Source organism: Danio rerio, chromosome 21 (assembly GCF_049306965.1).
Source record: "Danio rerio strain Tuebingen ecotype United States chromosome 21, GRCz12tu, whole genome shotgun sequence".
NCBI classification, from domain to species: Eukaryota; Metazoa; Chordata; class Actinopteri; order Cypriniformes; family Danionidae; genus Danio; species Danio rerio.
Genome location: NC_133196.1, coordinates 47,207,501 through 47,232,887, shown reverse-complemented (window position 1 = coordinate 47,232,887; position 25,387 = coordinate 47,207,501). Strand labels below are relative to the sequence as shown.

The 25,387-nt window shown below is 39.2% G+C and overlaps 2 protein-coding genes across 7 annotated transcripts in view; both read left to right on the top strand.

Moving 5' to 3' along the window:
• Positions 1-79: 79 nt before the first annotated feature.
• ankrd46a (ankyrin repeat domain 46a) lies at positions 80-9,873 on the top strand. Its single transcript, XM_002666073.7, has 4 exons — positions 80-187; positions 3,109-3,419; positions 3,739-3,897; positions 7,485-9,873. Exons 2-4 carry the CDS (start codon positions 3,109-3,111, stop codon positions 7,699-7,701), a joined length of 687 nt encoding a protein of 228 aa, XP_002666119.1. The 5' UTR covers positions 80-187; the 3' UTR covers positions 7,702-9,873.
• A 1,753-nt stretch (positions 9,874-11,626) lies between these two features.
• Positions 11,627-25,387, top strand: part of tmem185 (transmembrane protein 185) — a 14,807-nt gene continuing 1,046 nt past the window's right edge. The window contains exons 1-9 of one of the 6 annotated variants that reach the window (XR_012396491.1): positions 11,627-11,754; positions 13,807-13,983; positions 15,893-16,103; positions 18,002-18,085; positions 18,630-18,806; positions 21,498-21,621; positions 23,428-24,222; positions 24,590-24,633; positions 25,375-25,387. The exon at positions 25,375-25,387 is cut by the window's right edge and continues 1,046 nt beyond it. Coding sequence is in view for 2 of the 6 variants with exons in the window: in NM_200437.2 (NP_956731.1) it covers positions 11,717-11,754; positions 13,807-13,983; positions 15,893-16,103; positions 18,002-18,085; positions 18,630-18,806; positions 21,498-21,621; positions 23,428-23,672 (1,056 nt within the window). In the remaining 4 variants the exon portion in view is untranslated. Of the gene's footprint in view, positions 11,755-13,806; positions 13,984-15,892; positions 16,105-18,001; positions 18,086-18,629; positions 18,807-21,497; positions 21,622-23,427; positions 25,096-25,374 lie in introns of those variants that run through there. The other 5 variants (XR_012396489.1, XR_012396490.1, XR_012396492.1 and 2 more) reach the window with 5 other exon arrangements.

Genomic DNA, 25,387 nt, shown 5'->3' with positions numbered 1-25,387 from the left:
CAGCGATATAATCACTACATTTCCCAGATGCGAGACGCGGAAGTGGGTCAATAACATACCCTGGGGCTTGTAGTCTTTTGTGATTGGCCCTACATCTGTTTACGTCATTCTATTTCTATTTTCCACAACAGAGGCTGGGAAAAAAACTGCGAATTTTTTTAAGATTCCGTCGAGGGAGCACTCTGAGGTATACATTAACATCATTTACATATTTAAAACAATGCATTAGATGCTGTTTTTGTTACGGTCGCGTGTTTTGTTTATTTTGTTCTGTTGTTAGCTGGACAATGCTAGTCTGTTAGCTATTATTCATTCGTGAAGTTTAGTTATTAAATCACCGCAATGTAATCTAAATTATGTTTGTTATTGAGAAGTAAACTTTAAAGCGTGCAATAAACGTTATATGTACTTAGTCATGTAGAGATTTCAGGATAAATCGTGTAAGTTACTTTAGGTGTTGTTGTCTGGCATCTTTTTCACACATTTAACTGTGTCAGTGGTTCTTGGGTGAGGCAAATGGTTATGTTAATAAAAATACACATTTCCACAACAACACTGCAAGTGAATAGGGTAAAAAAATAAAAATAAAGTAAAGTTGGTTATATATTCACACAGTCAAACAAATAGTGCTAATGTTGTTTTCAAGTCATACTTGCATGGAATTATCCTAATAATTAGTAATAATACATTAATTAGTGCTAGTATAAAAAGCACCACGGTAAACAATATTTTGAGCGTGTCACAAGTTGTCACTAAACGAATGTGTGAATGTAAAACCAACTTTACCTCATTAAAAAATAACTACTAGTTCTCACTAATACTAGTTTCTAAAATGTTTTGTCAAGTGTAATGTTGCAGGAATTGTTTTATTGTTTGGCTTTCGAAAAATTTACTTATATAATCCAGAGAAAACCTGAAAAGTTTTTAAAAAATATGCCTTTGTGGGATTTCTGAAGGAAGCTGATACAAATTCTTTATCTGTAAAACTTGTATCACCTGCTATTGCTATGCTGTTGTTGTTTTATGATGTACCTTTTTATTGAATTTGTAAGTATATGCATTTAGTTTTATATATATATATATATATATATATATATATATATATATATATATATATAGAGGGCCGGAGTGGGACTCCTTTTTAGCTCTGGAGTTCAAGCCTTAGACCGGCCCACCTCAGTTCACGACTGACTTTATTCACATAAGGTGATTTCCAATTCAGTTTCAAATGACACTACCACATCTTTTTCAAGGACACAGCTGCTTTAGAACTTCAAATGTTTTTCATCAATATGAGAACATTAATTCTTTATAGATATCCAGTCCTTTGTAATAGTCGTCACTGTCAAAAAAAAAAGTGTACCCCTACATAAGTAACCCAAATAGTATTTTATGTCTTAACACTGAAAATTAAAAAAATTATATTATATTCTGGTGAGGTTCAACTCGGATCGGCAGCGTCCTAATAATGTAACGTGATAACCACTAGACCACGATGGCGCTGTTAAGTACTGCACAGTTAACTGCTGCTATTGATGTCTACTTTTTTTTTTACCCTACTTTTTTCTGATAAAGTTATGTCAGATTTATTAATGTAGTGAATCATCTGATTTTCATGGAGCAGGTGTAATATTCATTAATATTTATTCACTAAGGTGCCGCTGTTTGAGGTGGAATGGGGTGCAGCCCGCATATAAATGATGATCATTAACAAGCGGGCTGCATTTTGCTCACGGGGCTGCGAGAAAATAAATAAAAAGAGCAGAGCTGCGGCAAAATATTGAATAAAAAGAGTGAGGTTGTGGTCAAATAAACAAATAAATGAAAAAAAGTGCAACTGCTGAGAGTGCAAGCAGCTAGGGACACCGGCCCTCGTGGCCAAAAAACAGACCGGCCCACCGGGAATTCTCCCGGTTCTCCCGATTAGCCAATCCGGGCCTGTATATATAAATAAATGTATGTGTGTGTGTGTGTATATATATATATATATATATATATATATATATATATATATATATATATATATATATATATATATATATATATATATATATTAAGGATCTCAGATCGTTCATTCAGAAATCTGTATCGGCCGATAATCAGTTAGTGACACGATCAGTACTCGAACAAAACTTGTATGAGAGTGCAGCAATGTTTTGTCAGCTTGACATCCTCTGAGAAAAACAGGCTCCCTAGCAATCTACATACAAGTTAATGTTTAGGTTTCAAAAAGTTTAACAAATATGTCATATGCACATGCAATATATATTTTAATATTGATCAAAACTTGTGTAAATATGAATATGACTTCCTCGTTTTTGAACTGTGCAATGCTGTAGCTGCTTAATTTGGCCTACTATGCTACTTTATTTCAATACTGGTCATTATGGTAATACTTGGAGAGACATTTTTTTTTTTTCTGAGGTGGTACTTGGTGAAAAAAGTTTGAGAAACGCTGCTCTAAGGTAAGGCAAGATCCCCAGTTTGGTATGATACTTAAACATGAGCTTAATGCATTATAAAGCTTGAAGCATCAGAAGTATCAGCCGATCATCATGACAAGGAATCAGTGCTCTGTATCTGCAGCAAAAATCCTGATTGGAGCATCCCTATTATATATATATATAAGTATATATGAGTATATTTCAAAACTTTAGGAGACACTGTCTTTATTGATTTTAGTAGCTTTTAACATTTACTACAGAAATTAAAACCAAACATGCAAGGAAAAAAAAAAGTAAAATAATAAAAAATAGGGAAAAAAATTAACAAAAAATTAAGTAAAAAAAAAAAAACTCTAATTATAAAAAAATATTATATATATATATAAATATATATATATATATATATATATATATATATATATATATATATATATATATTTAACTTAATTTTTTGTTAATTTTTTTTCCTATTTTTTATTTTACTTTTTTTTTTCCTTGCATGTTTGGTTTTAATTTCTGTAGTACATGTTAAAAGCTACTAAAATCAATAAAGACAGTGTCTTCTAATGTTTTGAAACTATAAAAGTATCTAAAAAAAGAAGACAAAAACCCCCAGCAAAAGAGTTTGTAGGAGCTTGTGAAGTCAGTGTGATCTTTTCCACAGATGTCGTACGTGTTCGTCAACGACTCCCTGCAGGCTACAGTGCCGCTGCTGCAGGCCTGCATCGATGGGGATCTGGCTCACACCAAACGCCTCCTGGAGTCTGGGTTTGACCCGAACATGAGAGACTGCCGCGGACGCACCGGCCTGCATCTGGCTGCCGCTCGGGGGAACGTGGAGATCTGCTCTCTTCTCCATAAGTTTGGTGCTGATCTGCTGGCCACCGACTCGCAGGGAAACACGGCTCTGCACATGTGCGGACATGTGGACACCATCCAGTTCCTGGTGTCCAACGGCCTCAAGATTGACATCTGGTCAGTGTGAGATTTTACTGATAGCTGAAGAAATTGGGATTTTGTTACATTTACCTGATAACTATTACAGTTTATCCACAATATTCTCAGCCTTGCTCCTCTTACCGTTAATTTGCTACCGGGAAATTATATGCAAAAAAAAAAAAAAAAAAGCCCTGTCCCCTACTCAGTAGTGGATTAGTCCCCTACTTCAGTTGGAAGTACATCAACTTCTTTAAAATAACAATAAATATCGCTTAACGCCATAATAAATCAAAACAAATTACTTATGGTGGCAGGCTTATTGAGTGCTTCATGTCTGTATTTCTGATCTGAACAGTAATCACAACGGAGCCACTCCTCTGGTTCTGGCCAAGAGACGCGGCGTGAATAAAGATGCTCTTCATCTGCTGGAGGGTCTGGAGGAGCAGGAGGTGAAGGGCTTCAACCGCAGCTCACACTCCAGTCTGGAGAAGATGCACATGGCTGAGAATGAGAGGTCAGATCACAGCATCGCCTGCTTTTATAGTCAACACTGTAGTCTGTACACTCGAAGACAGAGGTGTCCAAACTCGGTCCTGGAGGGCCGGTGTTCTGCAAAGTTCAGTTCCAACCCCAATCAGACACACCTTGGCTAGCTTGGAGCTAAAATCTGCAGGACACCGGCCCTCCAGGACCGAGTTTGGACACCCCTGCTCTGAGACATTACTTTAAGCAGGGGTCTCAAGCTCAATTTACCTGGGGGCCGCAGGAGGCAAAGTCTGGGTGAGGCTGGGCCGCATAAGGGATTTCACAAAAAAAAAAGTCCTCAAATGTCATTATTAACAGTTTTAATTATTTCTTCTGAACATGAAGTGTCCTGAACATTGAGTGAAGATTATGAACAGTTCTTCTGAACATGGCATCTTTTGCCTACTCCTTGCTGCCAGAGACTTGACAGCGCTTCTTCTCACAAATCTGAACCACATTTGGCTTTAGAGCGGAAGCAGTTGAGACCCTCAGTATGGCTTGAAGATGATCATCATTAAGTCTAGACCTGTACTTTGACTTATTGAAGTCCTAGGGAAAAAAGTGGGGGAACTCACTCAAAACTTCCATTCCCTCACCTAAAAAAAAAGGCGTATATATGTATAAATAAAACACCCCCACCCCACTCCAGTCACATCAGTCTGTACCAGTCTGTATCTACCTATAATATATATAAGATGCAGGCTGTAGCTAGGTAGGTGGCAGGTTGTAGATAGGTAGCTAAGTGGCAGGCAGGGGCGGGAACAGCTTACCTTGGTTCTGGCCAGCGCGAGTTCCCTCCTAACACTTCCCGCCCGTCACAGCATCTAACAAAGGGGCGGGGTGTGTGGTGACGTCACCGGCATCCCCGCCCCTTTGTTTGCACGGAGGGCGGGGAATGCCAGTGACTGCTGTGTACGGATAGAATCAGCGGAGCGGGGAGCGCTCTCTCTCCCCGCTCCGCTGATTCTGTCAGTGTGCAGCGGTCGGCGCGGGCCACAAAATATTGCACTGAGGGCCGCAAATGGCCCGCGGGCCGCGAGTTTGAGACCCCTGACTTAAAGCATGGGTCTCAAAGTCAAGTCCTCAAGGGTTGCAGCTCTGCACAGTTTTGCTCCAACCCTTATCAAACACAGCTGATCCAACCAATCAAGGTGTTCAAGACTACTAGGGACTATTACGCAGGTATGAGTTGGAGATAAAATCTGCAGAGCTGTGGCCTTTCAGGATCCAGTTTGGGACCATTAGCTGCATTACCACTATCGCGCCTAAAGTGAGCGAGCCATGGCCAGTTGGGTTTTCACTGTCACTTCCGGGGCCTGATCGGGCCATAGCGGGGCTTCCTCGGGGCCAGGAGCCGGCCTTTTTCGGCTTCCGAATACTTTGGGCCAAAGAGGGCCGGATAGGGCTTTGGGGCGGAGTGAAAGGAGTCTGGTAGAGATGGCGTGCCGCCATTACATTACTTTTTCGATCACACAAGAGTACATGCGTCAAACAAATAACTAAATAAGAGAAAGAAAACGTATAGCTGGTCAGTTTAAGAAAGGCTATTCCATAAAACACCTTATAGGCTAGCGGTCTTTTTGCTTAAGATCGCCCTCATGTTTCTCTTTTAAATGTAAGGCTGCTGAATAAAATAATAATTAAAGTAGTTTTAATTTATAAGTGGTATTTCTTTGCTGCGTCCTCCTTGATGTTTCAATTACGCATAATAATCTTTACATCATATTAAAGACACCGCAACAAGGAAAAGTTGTCAGTTTTTGTCAGGTTAAAAAGGTGTATTTGTGCATGAAACGTGCGCGTTTACAAGCACAGCTTTGACAGCTTTGTTTGTCTGTTGCGCGCGTTCTGATCAGCTGTGTTGTCGCGCGCGTGCTCAAGATCGGTGTTGTCGCGCGCCTACTGAAGGGCGGGACCGAAGGGTGTGCCGCGTCGCGGAGGCACTTTTGATCATTTTGGAAGGGCACTTTCTATCCAGGACTAAAAAGGGCATGTGCACTGCACAGGTTGAGCCCTATGTGTGCACGTGTTTGCAATGGATCGGTTTCTGAGACCCCCCGATTCAAAGCCTTCAAGTTCAGGGCTTAAACCCAAAAGACGACGATATGATGATCAGTATTTGAGTTTAGGATTTACGTGGACAGGACCAGCTGATGAACCACGACCTTTAAGTGTGGTTTGTCAAGATATTTTGGCTAATGACAGCATAAGACCCGCTAAACTTCAACTGTTTTGACTGAGATGAACAGTTCTTGGATCTGTTCTATTCATATTGAACCATCATCCTAGTTTTAAAAACGTTATATTAAAATACTTGTTATTACTCTGTAAATAATTGCACTTTCATGCAAATGATGAAAAGTGAATTAACAAAAGTGAGTTAACAGTCTGACATCTGTTTGTGTCATTATATATACTGTATATGTGTGTGTGTGTGTGTGTGTGTGTATATATATATATATATATATATATATATATATACACACACACACACACACACACACACACACACACACACACATATATATGTGTGTGTGTGTGTGTGTGTGTGTGTGTGTGTGTGTGTGTGTGTGTGTGTGTGCGTGTTTGGGAGGAGGGGGGCGCCAATGGATAAGTTGTGTCAAAAGGGAGGCCCACTGTCTTAGACTTTGAAAACCCCTGGCCTAAGCTATATTGAAATAATTTAAATCGGATGTAATAAAATCACATTAAATAAATAAACCAATATAATGCAAACAAAATCTAGAACAGTTTGGGTACATACAATACTTAAGCCATTTTTAACTTATATTTAAAAAAAAAAAAAAAAAAAAACATTTTAGATGTTTTCTGAAAATGTCGGAGTCAGTGGTGTAGTGGTTAGGGTGTCCACACATGCACTCCAGTGCTCTCGGCGACCCAAGTTCGATTCCGCCTCGTGGTACTATGCCGATCCTTCCCTTTTCTCTGCTCCCCATGCTTTCCTGTCAATTCTCTCTACTTTTCTATCCAATAAAGGTGAAAACCTAAAAAAAAACTTATTAAACAAATCAATAAACAACGGAGGAGTTTTGAAATATTTTAATAAAGTATTTAGATACGATTATATCCAAATTTCCTTACTCCACCAGAGTAAAGGAGTAAAGAGTAAAAGTAAAGAGAAAAAAAAAGAGGCTGAATGGAGGAGGCTCGTTCTTTATCCTCGCGCTGCAGATGCTCTGTTTAAGTGTTTTCTCGCTAGTGAAGCAGTTTTTACTCTTACAAACTCGCCATGTAAATAGCAAATGCACCATGGAGCGACCCAACTGACTCTTAAAGGGAATGTGAGATGAAACTCTGATTTGCCTAATACACGTTATGCTCAAAACACACCCAGAACTCATTAGGAGAATAAGCACAACCCTGTTAGACCATGCACCGGGCGCAGAGCATCTTTTTCTGTCCTTAAAATTGCAAAATTGGATTTGGAAAAGCTCTTAATGCTTTGGTGCCATGTGCATTAGACTTTGTCATATGCACTTTACAGCCAATGTCACATCCATAACGCTGGAATTGCTCATTGTCCAGAAATGCTGATTACTGATGTTGTGTTTGCAGTGCCATGGAGAGCCACTCTCTCCTGAACCCACACCTGCACCACAGCGACGGCGTGTTGTCCAGCTTCAAAACCACCTGGCAGGAGTTTGTGGAAGATCTTGGTTTCTGGCGAGTGCTCCTGCTGCTCCTCGTCATCGCTCTGCTCTCGCTCGGCATCGCTTATTACGTCAGCGGAGTCTTACCTTTCGCATCCAACCAGCTGGAACTTGTGCATTAAACCACCGACACATAAAAAGATCATTAACCCTTGTGTATTGTTCAGATTGACTCCCCTTTCGTTATGTTGGGGGCTGTTTTTGCCCCGTTGACTTCCATTATAATCACATTTATAAATCGCAAAGCCTTGACAGGATATAATCATGCATTCTTAATTGTTGGTGGTTTTCCCTGATGGGAAGAGAACAGATGTGTCATTTTTACTGCTGATCATCAGTCGGCAACATTAACCCTTTAGATATGCCTGCGCAAAAGAGTTTATAGCTTTTATATGAAGTTCTGTGGAGTAAAACAGCAGCTTATAGTGTGTGTGCAGAAATACACTTACTGTGTTTACTATGTTCTGAGAGCTCAGCGACTTATTTAGATTTTCTGAGACATATCAAGGTGAGTATAAGACCTTTTCACACTCACCTTGATTCAGTATGTCTGAGAAAGTCAAAATAAAACCAGCAACAATCCAGAATGCATGATTATATGGTGTCAATGCTTTGCAATCAAAAAATGTGATCAAAATGGAAGTCAATGGGGTAAAAACAGCCCCCAACCTAACCAAAGTGTTGTAAATTTGTCCGGAGTGTTTTTTCAAAATAAGATGTCACCGAAACTCATTTCAATTTCTGAAACACAGGAAAGGGCGAAGCAGTGGCGCAGTAGGTAGTGCTGTCGCCTCTGGGTCGCTGGTTCGAGTCTCAGCTTAGATGACGTTTCTGTGTGGAGTTAGCATGTTCTCCCTGCGTTCGCGTGGGTTTTCTCCGGGTTCCTCCGCAAAGACATGCGGTACAGGTGAATTGGGTAGGCTAAATTGTCCGTAGTGTATGTGTGTGAATGAGTGTATGTGGATGTTTCCCTGAGATGGGTTGCAGCTGGAAGGGCAACTTGCTGGATAAGTTGGCGGTTCATTCTCCTGTGGCGACCCTGGATTAATAAAGGGACTAAGCCGACAAGAAAATGAATGAAACACAGGGAAAGTTGTGGCCAAACGAAGTCTCAAAATCACCCCAGAGTGGATAAATACACCCCAACAGCACACAAGGGTTATGAAGAAGTCATTTTTCTGATTGTTAAAGGGATAGTTCACCCAAAAATTAAAGTTCGGTCATTATTTACTCATCCTGAGTTTCTTTTTTTTCTGTTAAATGCAAAGGAAAATTTTCTAAAGAGTGCTGGAATAGGGGCAGCATGGTGGCGCAGTGGGTCGCCTCACAACAAGAAGGTCGCTGGTTCAAGCACCGGTTGGATCAGTTGACATTTCTGTATGGAGTTTGCATGTTCTCCCAATGAGTGCTCCGTTTTCCCCCACAAGTCCAAATACATGTTGTTTAGGTGAATTGGGAAAGCTAAATTGTTTGTTGTGTATGTGTATTGTGTATGGATGTTTCCCAGTGATGGGTTGCAGCTGGAATGGCATCCACTGCGTAAAAACCATATGCTGGATAAGTTGGCGGTTCATTCCGCTGTGGCGACCCCAGATCAATAAAGGGACTAAGCTGAAAAGAAAATGAATGAATGAATGAGTGCTGGGGAAAAAAACAGCCATTGACTACCGTGGTATTTTTTATTCCTACTATTGAAGTCAATAGGTGATTTTTGCAAACACTCTTCAGTATATCTGCCTGTGCGTTCAACAGAAGAAAGAAGTTCATGAAAGTGAGTAAATGTTGAGGAGATGTTCATTTTTTAGGTGTACTGTTTCTTTAATGTTTCCTACAGTTACTGATTGTGCATACACATGCTTTATATTGTAACCGTACACTCTGTGATTTGAATATTAAGCGTTTTTGTATATTAATGTAAATAGACATTTCATGCGCTGAACTAATTGTCATTTCTATTTTCCTCTTGCCTTTTTTTACTGTGTATCTGCACATTCCTTGTGTTGTGTGTAACCATCCACACTTTGCCACCTTATTGTAATTTAGCTTAAATTATTGATATAAACATTACATATTTGTGTAAGCAAACAAAGTGTGAGGACATTTTAACAATGGTTTATGTAAAATGGCTCATTGCACAACCTTTTAATGCATTGACTTTCATGTATAAACAGATAATACCTGCTACAATGGATGCGTTCATAGAAATGTAGGTATAATTTTTAAGAACCTTCTGTTTACATATGTAACATTTCATTACAGTGATCTTGAAATAAATAAAATACTTGTGAAATGAATCCTGTTTCTTATCATTAATAAAAAAAATTCAATATTTATAGAGCTAATAATATGCATAGGAATATACATTTGTACTTTTGTATTTGTACACTCCATTTAGTAATTCTGACTTCATAACTCTGAATAGCGACTTTTTTCGGAATTTTGACTTCATATCAGACAATTATGTCTTTTTTTCTTAGAATTCGGACTTTATAACTCAGAATTATGAGTTTATTTGTCGCAATTCTGACTTAAAAACTCGCAATTTTGCAATTCCCAAAATAAAGTCAGAATTGCAAGTTCGTATTACAAAATTCTGAGATTAAAAATCGCTGAAACTTTTTTTTTTTTTTAAGGTAAAGTTGATTTTATAATCACACATTTGGACTTTGGCATTCAATAAAATAGGCCTAACCTTACTAAAGCAGTATTTTAAAAAAGACTAATACCATTTAAAAATGATTAAGTTAAAGTTGGTTTCGCACATTTGGACTTTGGAATTCAATAAAATAGGTTTAACGTTAATAAAGCAGTATTTATAAAAGACTAATACCGTTTAATAATATTGATTAAAGTTAAGTTGGCTTCATACATTTGGACTTTGGCGTTCAATAAAATAGGCCTAACGTTACTAAAAAGTATTTAAAAAAAGACTAATACTGTTTACTTATAATGATTAAAATAAAGTTGGTTTCGTACATTTGGACTTTGCCGTTCAATAAAATAGGCTTAACGTTAATGTATTTTTAAAAAGACTAATACCATTTAATTATAATGAATGATTAAGTTAAAGTTGGCTTCATATATTTGGACTTTGGCATTTAATAAAATAGGCCTAAGGTTGCTAAAGCAGTATTTAAAAAAGACTAATACCATTTAATTATAATGATTAAGTTAAAGTTGGTTTCTTACATTTGGAATTTGGCTTTCTATAAAATAGGTTTATCGTTACTAAAGCAGTATTAAAAAGGCTGATACCGTTTAATTATATTAATTAAAGTCGGCTTCATACATTTGAACTTTGCCGTTCAATAAAATAGGCCTAACGTTACTAAAAAGTATTTTTTTAAAAAGACTAATATCATTTAATTATGATGGTTAAGTTAAAGTTGGTTTCGTACATTTGGACTTTGGCTTTCTATAAAATAGGTTTATCGTTACTAAAGCAGTATTAAAAAAGACTGATACCATTTAATTAAATTGGTTAGTTAAAGTTGAAAAACTGAGGTAAAGTTTTTTTCTTTGTTTTTCAACTTTTAAAGGCCTAATTAAAATGATTAAGTTAAAGTTGGTTTTGTACATTTGGACTTTGGCGTTTAATAAAATAGGTTTACCGTTACTAAAGCAGTATTAAAAAAAAAAAGACAAATACCGTTTAATTATGATGATTAAGATAAAGTTGGGTTTGCACATTCAGACTTTGGCTTTCAATAAAAAACTAAAGTAGAAATTAAAGGGCTAATAATACAGAGTAAGTATAATAATAGCACAACTTGTGACACGGTATATTGTCTACCACGCTACTTTGATTATTCGGTCTGGCTGCAAGTTGTACTTTGATAGGCATTGACTGCTAATATGATTTCCCTATTTAGAATTTGCATATAATACTTTTCTCAAGTTATATTATTAGATGAAAGTCTGAATATAAAACCAACTTTACCTCAGTTTTTCATCTAATGGCTGGAACAGGGCAGTGTGACGTAAACAGCGCCACCCGGTGGGCAGGGCTCGGCAGGCCGCGAGTGACGTCACAGTGTTTGTGGTGGCGTTTGCCAACTGTCTGATCTGATGTGAGTGCCAGTCAGCTAGCCAGCCTCTCCTTTTCAGTTCATGTAACTATGGTCTGAAGAGGAAACCATGAATCTCCGAGGCGTTTTTCAAGATTTCAACCCCAGGTAAAAGAAAATCTGCGTGAGTTACGTAAACTCCGAGACGCAGCGCTTTGTTTTGGTTTTTATCTAAACGCCTCCTTTCACTTTGTTAGCCTAGCTGCTAATGTTCACCGTGAAGGCCTGGAAGATTTGACTTGGCGTACTTTAGCAGCCAGTTCATCAGATAAAAGAAAAGTTTAGCATCTAAACTGATTCTCTTTTGACACTTTATTGCTCACAGTGGCTTTAACGCTGCTCAGGAAGCGTGACACGCCAATCTGTGTAATAATTGAGGCTGTTTGTGTTTTGTTTATGTTTTTTCTCTCAGACAGGCCTGTGCCGCGATCTTACAGAAGTGATTGAGTTTGACAGATGCTCTAAAACAGTTACTTGTTAAATCAGAATACGACATACTACCACATATAACACTATTATCTACACTCACCGGCCACTTTATTAGGTACACCTGCCCAATAGCTCGTAAACTCAAATGTCTAATTTAGCCAATCACATGGCGGCAACTCAATGCATTTAGGTATGTAGACATGGTCAAGACGATCTGCTGCAGTTCAAACCGAGCATCAGAATGGCTAAGAAAGGGGATTTAAGTGACTTTGAACGTGGCATGGTTGTTGGTGCCAGACGGGCTGGTCTAAGTATTTCAGAAACTGCTGATCTTTTGGGGTTGTCATGCACAACCATCTCAAGTGTTTACAGAGAATAGTCTGAAACAAAAAAAAATATCCAGTGAGCGGCAGTTCTGTGAGCACAACTGCTTTGTTGATGCTAGAGGTCAGAGGAGAATGGCCAGACTGGTTCCAGCTGATAGAAAGGCAACAGTAACTCAAATAAGCACTCGTTTCAACCGAGGTCTGCAGAAGAGGATCTCTGAACACACAACACGGCCAACCTTGAGGCAGATGGGCTACAGCAGCAGAAGACCACACCGGGTGCCGCTCCTGTCAGCTGAGAACAGGAAACTGAGGCTACAACTCACACAGGCTCACCAAAACTGGACAATAGAAGATTGGAGAAACGTTGCCTGCTCTGATGAGTCTCCATTTCTGCTGCCACATTCGGATGGTCGGGTCAGAATTTGGCGTCAACAACATGAAAGCATGGGTCCATCCTGCCTTGTATCAACGGTTCAGGATGGTGGTGGTGGTGTAATGTGGGGGAGATTTTATTGGCACTTTTTGGGCCCATTAGTATCAATTGAGCATCGTGTCAACACCACAGCCTACCTGAGTATTGTTGCTGACCATGTCCATCCCTTTATGACCACAGTGTCTCCATCTTCTGTTGGCTACTTCCAGCAAGATAACGTGGCATGTCATAAAGTGTGAATCATCTCAGACTGGTTTCCTAAATATGAAAATGAGTTCATTGTACTCAAATGGCCTCCACAGTCACCAGATCTCAATCCAATAGAGCACCTTTGGGATGTGGTGGAACGGGAGATTCACATCATGAATGTGCAGCCGACAAATCTGCAGCAACTGCTTGATGCTATCATGTCAATATGGAGCAAAATCTCTGAGGAATATTTCCAGCACCTTGATGAATTTATACCACAAAGGATTAAGGCAGTTCTGAAGGCAAAAGGAGGTCCAACCCGGTACTTGTAAGGTGTGCCTAATAAAGTGGCCGGTGAGTTTATGTATACACATAAACAGTGAGGCCAGAAATTATTTATTTTCCAGACAAATTCTGACTTAAAGTTTAATTTTTCAACCAGGATTTTTTAATAAATATATAGCATTATATATAGTTTAATTAATGTGTTTTATTCATAGCATGTCTCATAAGTATAATATCACCTAAAGTATTGTATACTTGTTTTTATTTATGAAATCATATTCAATATTACAAGGTGCAAAAAAAATAATTGTACGCTATAATTAATCTTTAAATGTGTTATTTCGCTCAGCATTTATAACAGATGAGCACATTAGATCCTAAGGGTCTCGATCTGTCATCACAGTGGTAAACACCTTTCACGCTGGTCTGTAACTCAACATTCAACCAGAAAAAGAGGAAGACTCTGACTGTTTTGTGTGTTGTGTGATCCTGCAGTAAGTTCCTGATCTACGCGTGTCTGCTGCTCTTCTCTGTGCTGCTGTCACTGAGGCTGGATGGCATCATCCAGTGGAGCTACTGGGCCGTGTTTGCGCCCATCTGGCTCTGGAAGCTCATGGTCATCATCGGGGCGTCTGTGGGCACTGGAGTGTGGGCTCACAACCCGCAGTACAGGTCAGACTCTGCCTTTATCTGCTGATGATGAACACAAAAGCGTGTGCTTGGAGTAAATTATAGTCATTTTTTTATTTTCTATTATTTTTACATACATGCATATTATTGTTGACCCCAAAAAATGCTCATCCTCCGCTTGTTCCAAACCTGCTTGGGTTTCTTTTCTTTTATTCTGAAGTGATGCTGGCAGCCATTGACGTCAATAGTATATTTGTTGTTCACGCTATGTCTGACTTTATTCCATTTGTTCTTCAGAAAGTCTTATTATGTGCTCAACAGAAGACAGAAATTCATTCAAGTTTGATTAGAGCTGCGCGATACTGGAAAAATATGCATTATTGTCGATTATTGCGATAGCAAGGTTTCTTACGATATAACATTTCACTAGAAAAATGCTGTTTTTATTAGCTATGTTTTTAAATCATTTATTCATGTAATTAAATCAAAATAAACAGGTAAAAGATGTTTTTCAGATTTAATTCAGATTAAAAACTGTGTTGAGGTGCGAACGTTTAGTCTTTAAAACACTCCCCGTTTGCACTAATGCGTTTTCAAACGTTTTGCTACAGTTACGCCATCCGTCCACACTATGCCGGAGTTTTCGAGCGCCGAAAACGGAGCGTTTAGGAAACGCTGGAGAGGCTGTTTTCATTCTAAAACGCTGCTGCTCCGTCTCAGTGTGGATGAGGGAAAAACGGAGACATCTGAAAATGGAGGCGGGGCTGCCGAGATTCGCTAGCTGATTGGGGCTTTTGTGTCATTGCGTATCCTTCCGTTATTCGTCAAGCCCCTATCACATGACTATAACACATGGCTTTAATGCTACCGGAAGACAACAGACCAGCCTTCTCTGTAAACAACAACGACACAGAAATGGGAGCGTTGTTGGCACTATTGTCTGTTTTAGGCGCCATTGTGCAGTTAAACTCTGCCTTTTTTTACTACAGCAGCGGCATATATTCGCTAGAGCGTGCATGCGCAGAGTGCGCGAATGGTCACGTGATATACGTTTTTGGTGGCGTAGTGTGGACGAAGATGTTTAGAAACGCTAGGTGAAACGCTAGTGTGGACGCGGATCGTTTTTGATCTAAAACGCCGTTTTCAAACTAAAACGCACTAGTGTAAACGGGGCCTAAATGAGTGAAAACCTCAGTAGATATTCCAGCCTGATCTCACGAGGAAACGTAAGTATTTAGCGTTTTGCCAGTTTAGTGGCTAATTCGTACGCATTCGTGCGAGTTGAGTCGTTCAAAAATGTAAGATTTTAAAAAGGAGGCGTGGCACCAAACCCCACCCCTAACCCCAAACGTCATTAGGGGATGAGCAAATTGTATTAAATTGTACGAATTAGATTTTACAAATTCATACGAATTAGCCACTACATCAAAAATTTACGAATTGCCTCGAGATTGCGTTGGATATTCTAGCTGTGATTGACTGTTGTCATGTCTTATCTCAACTCCCACCATTAGTGTTTATTTTTAGCTCTGGGTTTACCTCTGTGCTCCAGCCAATAGCAGAACAGTAACTACTGGTGGGGTGGAGCTAAAGATACTAAGGCCTTATCTGATTGGTAAAAATGTAAATATTTTTTTAACCAATACGTGAAATGTTTAATTTATCACACACGTCTGCGATACATATATTGCAGATACTGTTATCATGATGACGATATACATTGTGCAGCACTAGTTATGATGGTAATTAAATTTTCGTTTTTGGGTGTTCATGTATGTTCTGTTATTAATTGCTCGCCTTCACGTCACACTGGCTGTTTCTCAATATGCGTTCTTTAGCGGTCTCGTGTTCTCGTGAAACATCAGACACTTATCTGACATCTTGTAAAAAGCGCCATAGTAGGAGTTGTGTGTTTGTCTATGTAAGTAACGCAGTGTGCTGTTGTGTCCAGGGCTGAAGGGGAGACGTGTGTGGAGTTTAAGGCCATGCTGATCGCAGTGGGAATCCACCTGCTCCTGCTCACCTTCGAGGTGCTGGTCTGCGAGCGCGTGGAACGGGCTTCGATCCCCTACTGGCTCCTGGTGTTCATGCCGCTCTTCTTCGTCTCTCCGGTGTCAGTGGCCGCGTGTGTGTGGGGATTCAGACACGACCGCTCGCTGGAGGTATTCACAGCCATAGAATACCGCTCTGTAACCGCGTCTCAATTCGCATGCAACCTGTTCTAAATAGTATTCAAAAATAGAATTAATATGATCGGGAGGATCAGTCAGACGCGCTGGAAAACAAGAGCCACCTCGACACACACTCAGCTTCCGCTTATAAAGGCGACAAGCCAAATTAGCTGCAGGTGCAACGCGGAGCCAGCCTCAAAGAAAAGAAACCGCAATTAGTAAAAAATCAACAAACTCCAAAGCAACACAATGAAGATATTATAATAATAATAATAATAATAATAAGAAGAAACCGTGACGAACTACTGAGAGATTTCAGCAGCTGTCTGGGCTTACACTGCCAAACTACGCCTCCCTTTCTTCATGTGTTCAATACTTTTTCCCTTTGTCATTTCATTTCATTACACAGAACTACATTAGTAAAATAATTAGATTCGTTTTCTTTGCATAGATGGATTTCTTTAGTTGTTATTAGCATCCGGTGGACATTTAAAGGGCCATGAAACCCCCTCGTTTCAGCAGGCTGTTTTCACACCTCTACTTTGGAAAAAGTCAGAAAAGTGGGCGTGTCCAGCTCTGTTTAGGGGGGAGTGTCGGAGGAAGTAAAGTGGGATGGTGTGGGAGTGTCTATTTGGTCACGCGCGAGTTTCAGAGTCAAAATACACACACACACACACACACACACGAGAAAGTGATGGTGTTTAACCTACATGGACATCTGTAGTCGAATTATTTGCCAAATGATTAAATGTTGGACTTTAACTGCAGTTTGGCTCTTTCATTCAGGGAATTCAATCATGCCCCTCGCGACAAACGAGATATTTGATTCGAGGGTCTGCTCTAAGCGTGTATTTTTCATGCAATGTTTGATACCGCACGGCGAATGCGAGAAAAAAAACCTCAGCATTTCCCGGAAACTTAGATGCACACGGCAGGTAGCGTCAGAAAACCGCGTGTGTTATTCCGGTCACTAAATGCGGTGAAAACCCAACACGAGGTTAAAGTTTGGTTGTGATGCTAACATGTTTACACTCGGTGCAATAGTTAGTTCGATACGAACAAACTGAATAAACAAAGAGCGCTGGTCGCTCACTTACCAAATCTGTAGAGACAGGACAATCATTAGCAACTAGAGCCGCGTCTTTATTAAGAGGAGACTACAAGCGAATCCAGATCTCAGCGTTTGCAGATGAGAACAGCTCTCAGGTAAACAATGTTCCTCCTTAGACACGTAAGTTATTGTTGTCGAGCGTCGCGTACACTGTTAATCCACACGTGAGTCTGAGCTCTCACAGAGAGAAAATGAAAAACTTAACTGCAGCAAACTATAAAAGCAACACTTCACGCTTGTTTTGCCAACACAACGTGGCGTCTCTGTCGACTAAACACTGTGACAGTAATGAATATTAATGAAGTTGCACAATAGAGCGCGCTGATTGGTTTGAACCAAGCCTTACTCATGCATTAATGCATCACACTGTAAGATGTAATAAGACACACTCTGGCACAGACGTCCAGTCTGCACGCTGGAATACACGCTATTATCTCATGACCGTGATGCAGCTTCAAAAATTAGTTTCAAACCGGAAGTACGAATTTGCTTGAAATAACGCAAAAACAACCAATTTACACTTTTTAGTGAAATATAAGTGTCCTAATAGTGTTTTTAGCAGTGTGGGACACATATACCACTGTCAACAGCTCAACACATGTGTTTTGGTGTTTCGTGACCCTTTAAAGTCAGCAGCACCTTCAGTAATATGTTTCCTGAGAAAAATGGTGACGTGCTCAATACTTATAAGTTCTATTCCTCGCTGTAGCTCTTTAGAGAAGTGCATTAGACATGATCGTATACTTTTCCTCTGTCTCTCGTTGTGTTTTCCCATCAGCTGGAGATTCTGTGCTCTGTAAATATTCTTCAGTTTATCTTCATCGCTCTGAAACTGGACGGGATCATCAGCTGGCCGTGGCTGGTAAGAGCAGCAGCTTCACTTGCTGACTTCTGATGCGTGTGCGTGTATGCATACGTACATATGTGCATCTGTTTGTGTTTGTATGTGCATATGCGTACGTTCGTATATGTGCATATTACACATTACATATTTCTATATGTGTATGTATGTGTTTGCGTCCGTATGTATGCATGTGTTGGTGTGTATGTGTGTGTGCGTATGCATGCGTATGTCTGCATATTACACACTACATATGTATATATGCATGTGTGTGTGCGCTTATGTGCGTTTATATGCATGTATGCGTATGTGCATGTGTGTACGTATGTGTGCACCTATGCTTACGCGCATATGTGCATGCACGTGTGTGTATGCGTGCGTGCGTTTGTATGTCCATGCATGTGTGTATGCATGCTTGCATATGTGTGTGTATGTATGCGTGCATGCGTATGTATGTGTGTGCGTTTGTGCATATGTGTGCGTGCCTGTGTGTGTATACTTGTGTCTGTGTATGTATGTGTGTGTGAGTGTATATTTCAGTGTGTACATGTGTGTTCTTCTCCAGGTGGTGTGTGTGCCGCTCTGGATCCTCATGTCCTTCTTGTGTCTGGTGGTCCTCTATTATATCGTGTGGTCTGTGCTGTTTCTGCGCTCCATGGATGTGATCGCGGAGCAGCGGCGCACACACATCACCATGGCCATCAGCTGGATGACTATAGTCGTGCCCCTGCTCACTTTTGAGGTTTGATTTTGACACCATTTTGACATTCATTTTCTTTTCCGCTTCGTCCCTTTCAGATTGTTTTTTATAAAATTCAATTCTAGTTGATTTGTATATCACTTTTCACATTTATTATTGTTTTAAAGCTGCTTTACAAAAGCTGCACATTACTGCATTACAATCAAAATCAGACCAGTTAAGGTTATGGGTTGCCATAACTATACTAGTTACTAATAACTTTATTTAAAATATGATAATACAGGGCTCGAAATTGCGACCATTTTTTAATGGAAATTGCGACCAAGTTTTATCTATGCAACCTCAAAATATATTTGGGAGCATTTGTGCGAGTGCAAAAAATTGTTGTGTGCGACCAGTTTTTACTGCGGATTCGGGAAATATTCATGCAGAATGCATCTCTGCACTTGAAATGGGAAACGCAGCGCTCAGGAATGGTTTAAAACAGTTGTCATGTCAACTTGCTGCAGTAAACAAAGCCAAGTCCGTAATGCTTGCCCCGCCTTCGCGCTCTTCTTATTGGCCCACCACTGCTCTAGCACTGAAATATCAGCTGTCAATCACTCAGTCAGTGCCTTCTGGCTTGGGATGACAGAGAGAGCTACTACCGCTAAAAAATTGTAAAGCGCTGAAAATGAGAATGAAGATAACATTGACAGATTTAGTTTTAGAAACCATGGCATCTACAGTTACAAATAATGACACATCTGTAGTGATCATGTGCTGAATGTTAATCAACCATCTACACTTTTCCAAGAGTGGGTAAAAGACTTCCAATGGCTTCAAGTACGCTATGAAAAGTCTGTGGGATGGAGTTTTCAGGAAACTGTTTGCCACATCTAGCACGAGAGCTTCTGTTTAATCCTTCATATAATCGCCAGATGCTGTCCGCCGTGCAAGTGGCAGCTATATGTCAAATGTAACACCACGTACACCATCGCAAACGGGCTTGCCCTGAGTAAACTAATATCACTACTCATGAAGACCGGTATTGCTATTAACATGACGTATGCATATAATAAGGTACAGTATGTGTCAAAAGCATCAGTGCAATATTAGACAGCACCCGTGAGAACAGCACAGTTATATCGTTAACAGATTCATTCATGACGCAGTGCGTGCAGGGCCGAACAGCGGTCAGTGTACCTTTTGGTCACTCAGTTCTGTTATAAAAATGTATTTTCTTGTGATAACGGGATTTCGTTGAGACATATTTTCCTCACGCTTGCATATATAAATTTTGCTTGTTAATTTGATTAGTGTTGATTTCAAATGCAATAACTATGTTTGAATAAAACTTGTAGTAACGGTGCTTGTAATCGGTGGGTGCGACTAAATGTTGGCTGATGCGCCTAAATTTTTTAAGTTCGGAGCACCGGTGCTACCAAGCAAAAATGTTAATTTCGAGCCCTGTAATATAAATGGGTCAAAGACAATAAGAGCAGGGTTCGTTACGCCATGGAAAACCTGAAAAGATCATGGAATTTTGACAGGGCATTTTCCAGGCCTGAAAAAGTTTTGGAAAAACAAAAAGCCCCACAAAGTTTTGGAAAGGTCATGGAAATTAGTTCAACAAATATCTGTAAACTTTATTAAAGGTTAGTTGTCTGGCCAAAAACATGGGGCTCTATTATGACGGTCCATGCACAAAGTGCAAAGCGCAGGGCGCAAACGAGAATTGGAGAATGGAGGACTTTTTGTCCTTTATCAGTGGAGTTCGTTCACATTTAGACACATCGTCGTGCTGATGTGGTCGCCAAAATCCTTCAGATTATCAGCAGGGCAAATTGTTAAAATAGACAGGGCAAGTGACCTGCTGCACTGAGCTTGCATTCAGACTCGGGGATTGAGGGAAAAGTCCTCATTTAGTGTTTATATGAACACAATTATCTTTATAATGATATAAATTGTGGTTGTCTGTATGAAATGACAAATAACAAATGCAGCAGGGCATTAAATTACTGTTTATTTCTTTGCATTTTAACTTTGTAAACTATAAAATCATGCGTCTCCTCACAGTTTGTGTCTCATTTTGTGAGCCGACTGACAACGGTTGTTTGCTCCCCTCCTTCTCCCCTGCTGGCCACGCCCACTCCTGCCCTTTGCTCGCAGAGCTCCACGCCCATTATCATGCATCTTGTGAAAAAATTCTGAGGTAGACTTAAACCGAAAGTGGGGGGTGTCATGACTCTTTAAATGAGAGATTTGTAAGGGTTGTACTCATATATGTTTAGCACTGTATATTTGCATACTTTTAAATTGCACTATACATATAAAATCAGTAATGTTGTCATATTATCGTTTTTAATGATGCTACGGTTTAATTATATTTAAGGATTCTAATTATTCCAGCATTAACATTCTCTCAAAAGTCAGTCTGACATTGCAGTTCAATAAACATTTCATATTATTATCAGTGTAAATGATGGCTATTTTGGCATTTGATGCATTTGAATTATTTGATGTGATGGAATTGTTATTTGCAATCATTTCTGTTGGTGATCCAAAATAGACAATAATACTAAAAAGCAACATATTTTAATTAATCTGGATAAATGATCTATATAATTAGTGATTTTAAAATGCTTACACGTATGGCAGAATCTCAGCAGGATGACTGGTAAACAGGTTTAAATGGTTGCATGATTGTGAGAATGTGTGGAGACTCATCATCAGTGTTTGTGTTGCTTTCAGATTCTCCTCGTCCACAAGCTGGATAATCATTATAGCCCCAACTACGTCCCGGTGTTTGTTCCTCTCTGGGTTTCTTTAGTGACTCTAATGGTGACCACATTTGGCCAGAAAGGAGGCAATCACTGTACGTAACGTTTCTAACTTATTACTTCCACTGCTTATTCTTTAAAAGAATGTGTGTGACTTCAAGCATTTATAGACCTGCTTGAAGAGGTGGTCTCGGTACGCTTTCAAACGAACCCTGCAGCGGTTCGTTTGTGGTGACAATATGATCCGTACTAAAACAGGTCCAACCGCAAAAAGTACTGCGCCTTTTGGACTAATTCAGCTGCCGTAGGCCGATGCGCTGTGCATTATGGGATATGGAGGAAAAATATTTGTTGACAGCGCTTTGCCAACAGAGAGAGAGAGGGGGAAACATTACCTGATGGATCGTTGGTGATATTTCCGCAAGATGAGCATGTCGCAGTTTAGCTAAATTAATTCACGCCTCCTCCAGAAGTGACGAGCGTTGCATTAAACACTGTTTTGCAGCCGCGGCCGCGCTTCATTTTTGTAATGTATAGTTTGTCTAAAGCAGGGATACAATTACCAGAGTAAAAGCGGCATTTTGTGTCTGCCGGTTTTGTTTACCTGCGGTAGTTCATTGACATTTTCCCGCACGTGAATTCTGACCAATCGATAAGCAGTTTAGGAACTGTTCAACAACATCTGGCCAATGAGGGATGTGGATTTTGTCAGGTGACTGCATTTTGGTTCGATTCAACTGGTTCGGACCAAAGCCAGCAGTGTGGTGTGAAAACGACCCAAAGACGGCAGAAGATGCAACAATGTATCATTTATTACCCTTGGTTCGGACCAAATGAAGCGAACTACAGATGTGAAAGCACCCTAAGATGTATTTTTATTCGGCTATTCAAACCTGTGGGAAGCCCATTCATCGATCCATCCGTCCATTTAAAGATGCCTAATTAACCTAGTTAAGCCTTTAAATTGCACTTTTTTTTTTTTTAATAAACTTTATTTATTGAACACAAGTGGAAAGCATTCGTTGTGTGCAAATGTCCAATTTCTGCTTTTTTCTTTTTTGAACACTTTTGTAAACATTTAACCCTAAAACCCCCCACCCATACAAACACATAGCCACTTTTCTTGTAAAACATATAACAAAAGACGGAGCAATAAAAAATGAAATAAAAATAAAATATTAATAAAACAAAAATAATGATAATAGTACAATTTGAGATAAATACATAAATGCTTTCACATAAATAAATAAATAAATAAATAAATAAATAAATAAAACAAAATAAATACATTAGCTAGTTACATCAACAATAATGATGTGCTACCTACTTCTTGGTTTTTATGGTTTTAGTTGTGCTGAGGTTAAACCAATGCGTCTAGTTTAGGGCATGACAGTTCCGGAGAAAAAATGCTAGACTAAAAAAATAATAATAGTAAATCCGACCATAAAATGATTTCTTAAATAATCGCCTTCAGAGGTGTTAAATCATCAAAATAATTTAGTAGTGGCCTCCAATGAGTATAAAACTTGTAAGGCGAGCCTCTGAGAGAGAACTTAATCTTCTCCAATTTTAAAAGACTTAAGATGTCATGTAACCAAACTTTGATTGAGGGTGGTTGTTTCTTTAAATTGCACTTTAAGCTGAATATTATATATTTAGTATAATATTATGTAGTCATCATGACAAAGACAAAATAGATCAGTTATTTAAACTATTACGTTTAGAAATGTGTAGGAAAAACAATCTTCTTTCTGTTAAACAGAAAAATATAGAGCAGAGCTAATAATTCAGACATCAACTGTATATTTACATAAAGGCCCTTTAAAGGAAGTGACCATGCATACAAAGAAGAGTTCTCAGTGCAGTTCCCATGATTAACACTTCTTCTTCCTCTCTCTCAGGGTGGTTTGGCATCCGTAAAGACTTCTGCCAGTTCCTACTGGAGCTCTTCCCGTTCCTCAGGGAATATGGCAACATCTCCTATGACCTGCATCACGAGGACTCAGACATGTCCGAGGAGTTGCCCATTCACGAGGTGCCCAAAATCCCAACCATGTTTCGTAAGAAGACGGGGGTGGTGATCACCCAAAGCCCTGGGAAATACTTTGTGCCCCCACCCAAACTGTGCATCGACATGCCAGACTAACATTGGAGCTCTCGTATACAGTATAGCACTATGCACTGGGATTCGCTTTGTTACGTACTGTTGAAGACGGAAACAACAATCCCATTAAACTCGGCTCTTGTTTCCTAAAAAAATAGCTGCGCAAACGGACCTGTTGACATCAGGAGCGCATCGGTCGAAATTTCCTGACCACTCACTCGAAGGACTCCCAGAGACAGACTGTCTGTAAATAAGTGTGTTTTTTACAAGGTGTCAGATATTTTCTGTATTTTAAACGAAATGTCCATCGCTCTTAGGTTTTCTAGCTTCGCTAGCACTGTACTGAATGGATTTCATGACAGTTCCTCATTTATACTGGGATCGCAGTGTTTGCGGTAGAAGAACAACTCTGTGAAAAATAGCCGTAAATGAAGAGTTGACCGTATTTTGTGAGTCCTGCTTATTTATGCTTTTGAATTGCTTTATTATTGATCTTTCCTGCAAAGATTTATGATGTTGAACAGTTTGAAATAGTGACTTTTATTAAGATTTTATATAGTCTTTATTTGGGTTGTCACAATACTGAAATTTGGTACCAATCTCTACTGAAATTTTGTCTATTTCCTTCTAACATTTAAGTGCGTTCTTAAACAGCGCTGATTTGTTATTAAGTTCACATGCTCAACAGAAATGACTGTGATTGGCTGTGAAGATAAGCTGATGGACCGATCTTCACTGCTTTAAAACACTCCAGTGTCCCTGTATCTGTGGTTACACTGAGTAAACAGAGGTGAGTTTGGTGAACTGATGACCTTCACGGCCAATCACAGTCATTTCTGTTGAGCATGTGAACACAATGGCAAATCAGTGCTGTTTAAGAACGCACACAACAGCGCTCAAATGTTAGCAGGAAATTGACATTTTTAATATTTCAGTATAGATTGGTACCGAATTTTTAGTATCCTGACACTAGTCAAGAGGTGTCAAAACTTAGTTCCCGGGGGTTTAGTTTTAACCCTGCTCCAACATGCTTACATGTAGGTTTCAAACTAATCTGAAGGACTCAAATAGTTTGATCAAGTGTCTTTAATTAGGGTTGGAACTAAACTGCGCAGAGCTGCGGCCCTTCAGGAATTGAGTTGGACAGCTGTGCACTGGTCTGTATCAGTGTATGGTGCAAAAACCTGCTAATGTTTCTGTTATTATACAGACTAATCTCTATATATAGAATTCCTTATGCAAAAACATGTTTCAAACTGCTAAATTGTCATTAAAAGTCACTTTAAAGAGTGCTAAATTTTCAATATCATATATCAACACCGCAGGAATAAAGGTCCCATAATGCAATTCACAAGTGTAAATAAACAGTATGACAATAAAGCAGTGAATCACAAAATACAGAAACTGTTTATTAAAGTTTGTTTCTTTACAGTGAGCATCAGTATAAAACCCTTCAGTTAATCAACCTGAAGTGAAATGATTCATTTCTTCAACCATATTTGAATGCGGTAAACTAATGAAAATGATACGAAAACACTTGGGCTTGGATGTGTTCAATACATCTGTTGTTTCTAATATATATATATATATATATATATATATATATATATATATATATATATATATATATATATATATATATATATATATATAATTGGACTTTTGGAATGACACATCACAAGTGTACATTATAAAGTGTTCATTTAAAGCATGGGTCTTAAACTCAATTCCTGGAGGGCCACAGCTCTGCACAGTTT

Coding starts and splice junctions, on each gene's coding strand:
- ankrd46a (XM_002666073.7), top strand. CDS start 3,109: ATGTCGTACGTGTTCGTCAACGACTCCCTGCAGGCTACAGTGCCGCTG. Junction 3,420..3,738: donor GGCCTCAAGATTGACATCTG/GTCAGTGTGAGA, acceptor TGATCTGAACAG/TAATCACAACGGAGCCACTC. Junction 3,898..7,484: donor CACATGGCTGAGAATGAGAG/GTCAGATCACAG, acceptor TTGTGTTTGCAG/TGCCATGGAGAGCCACTCTC.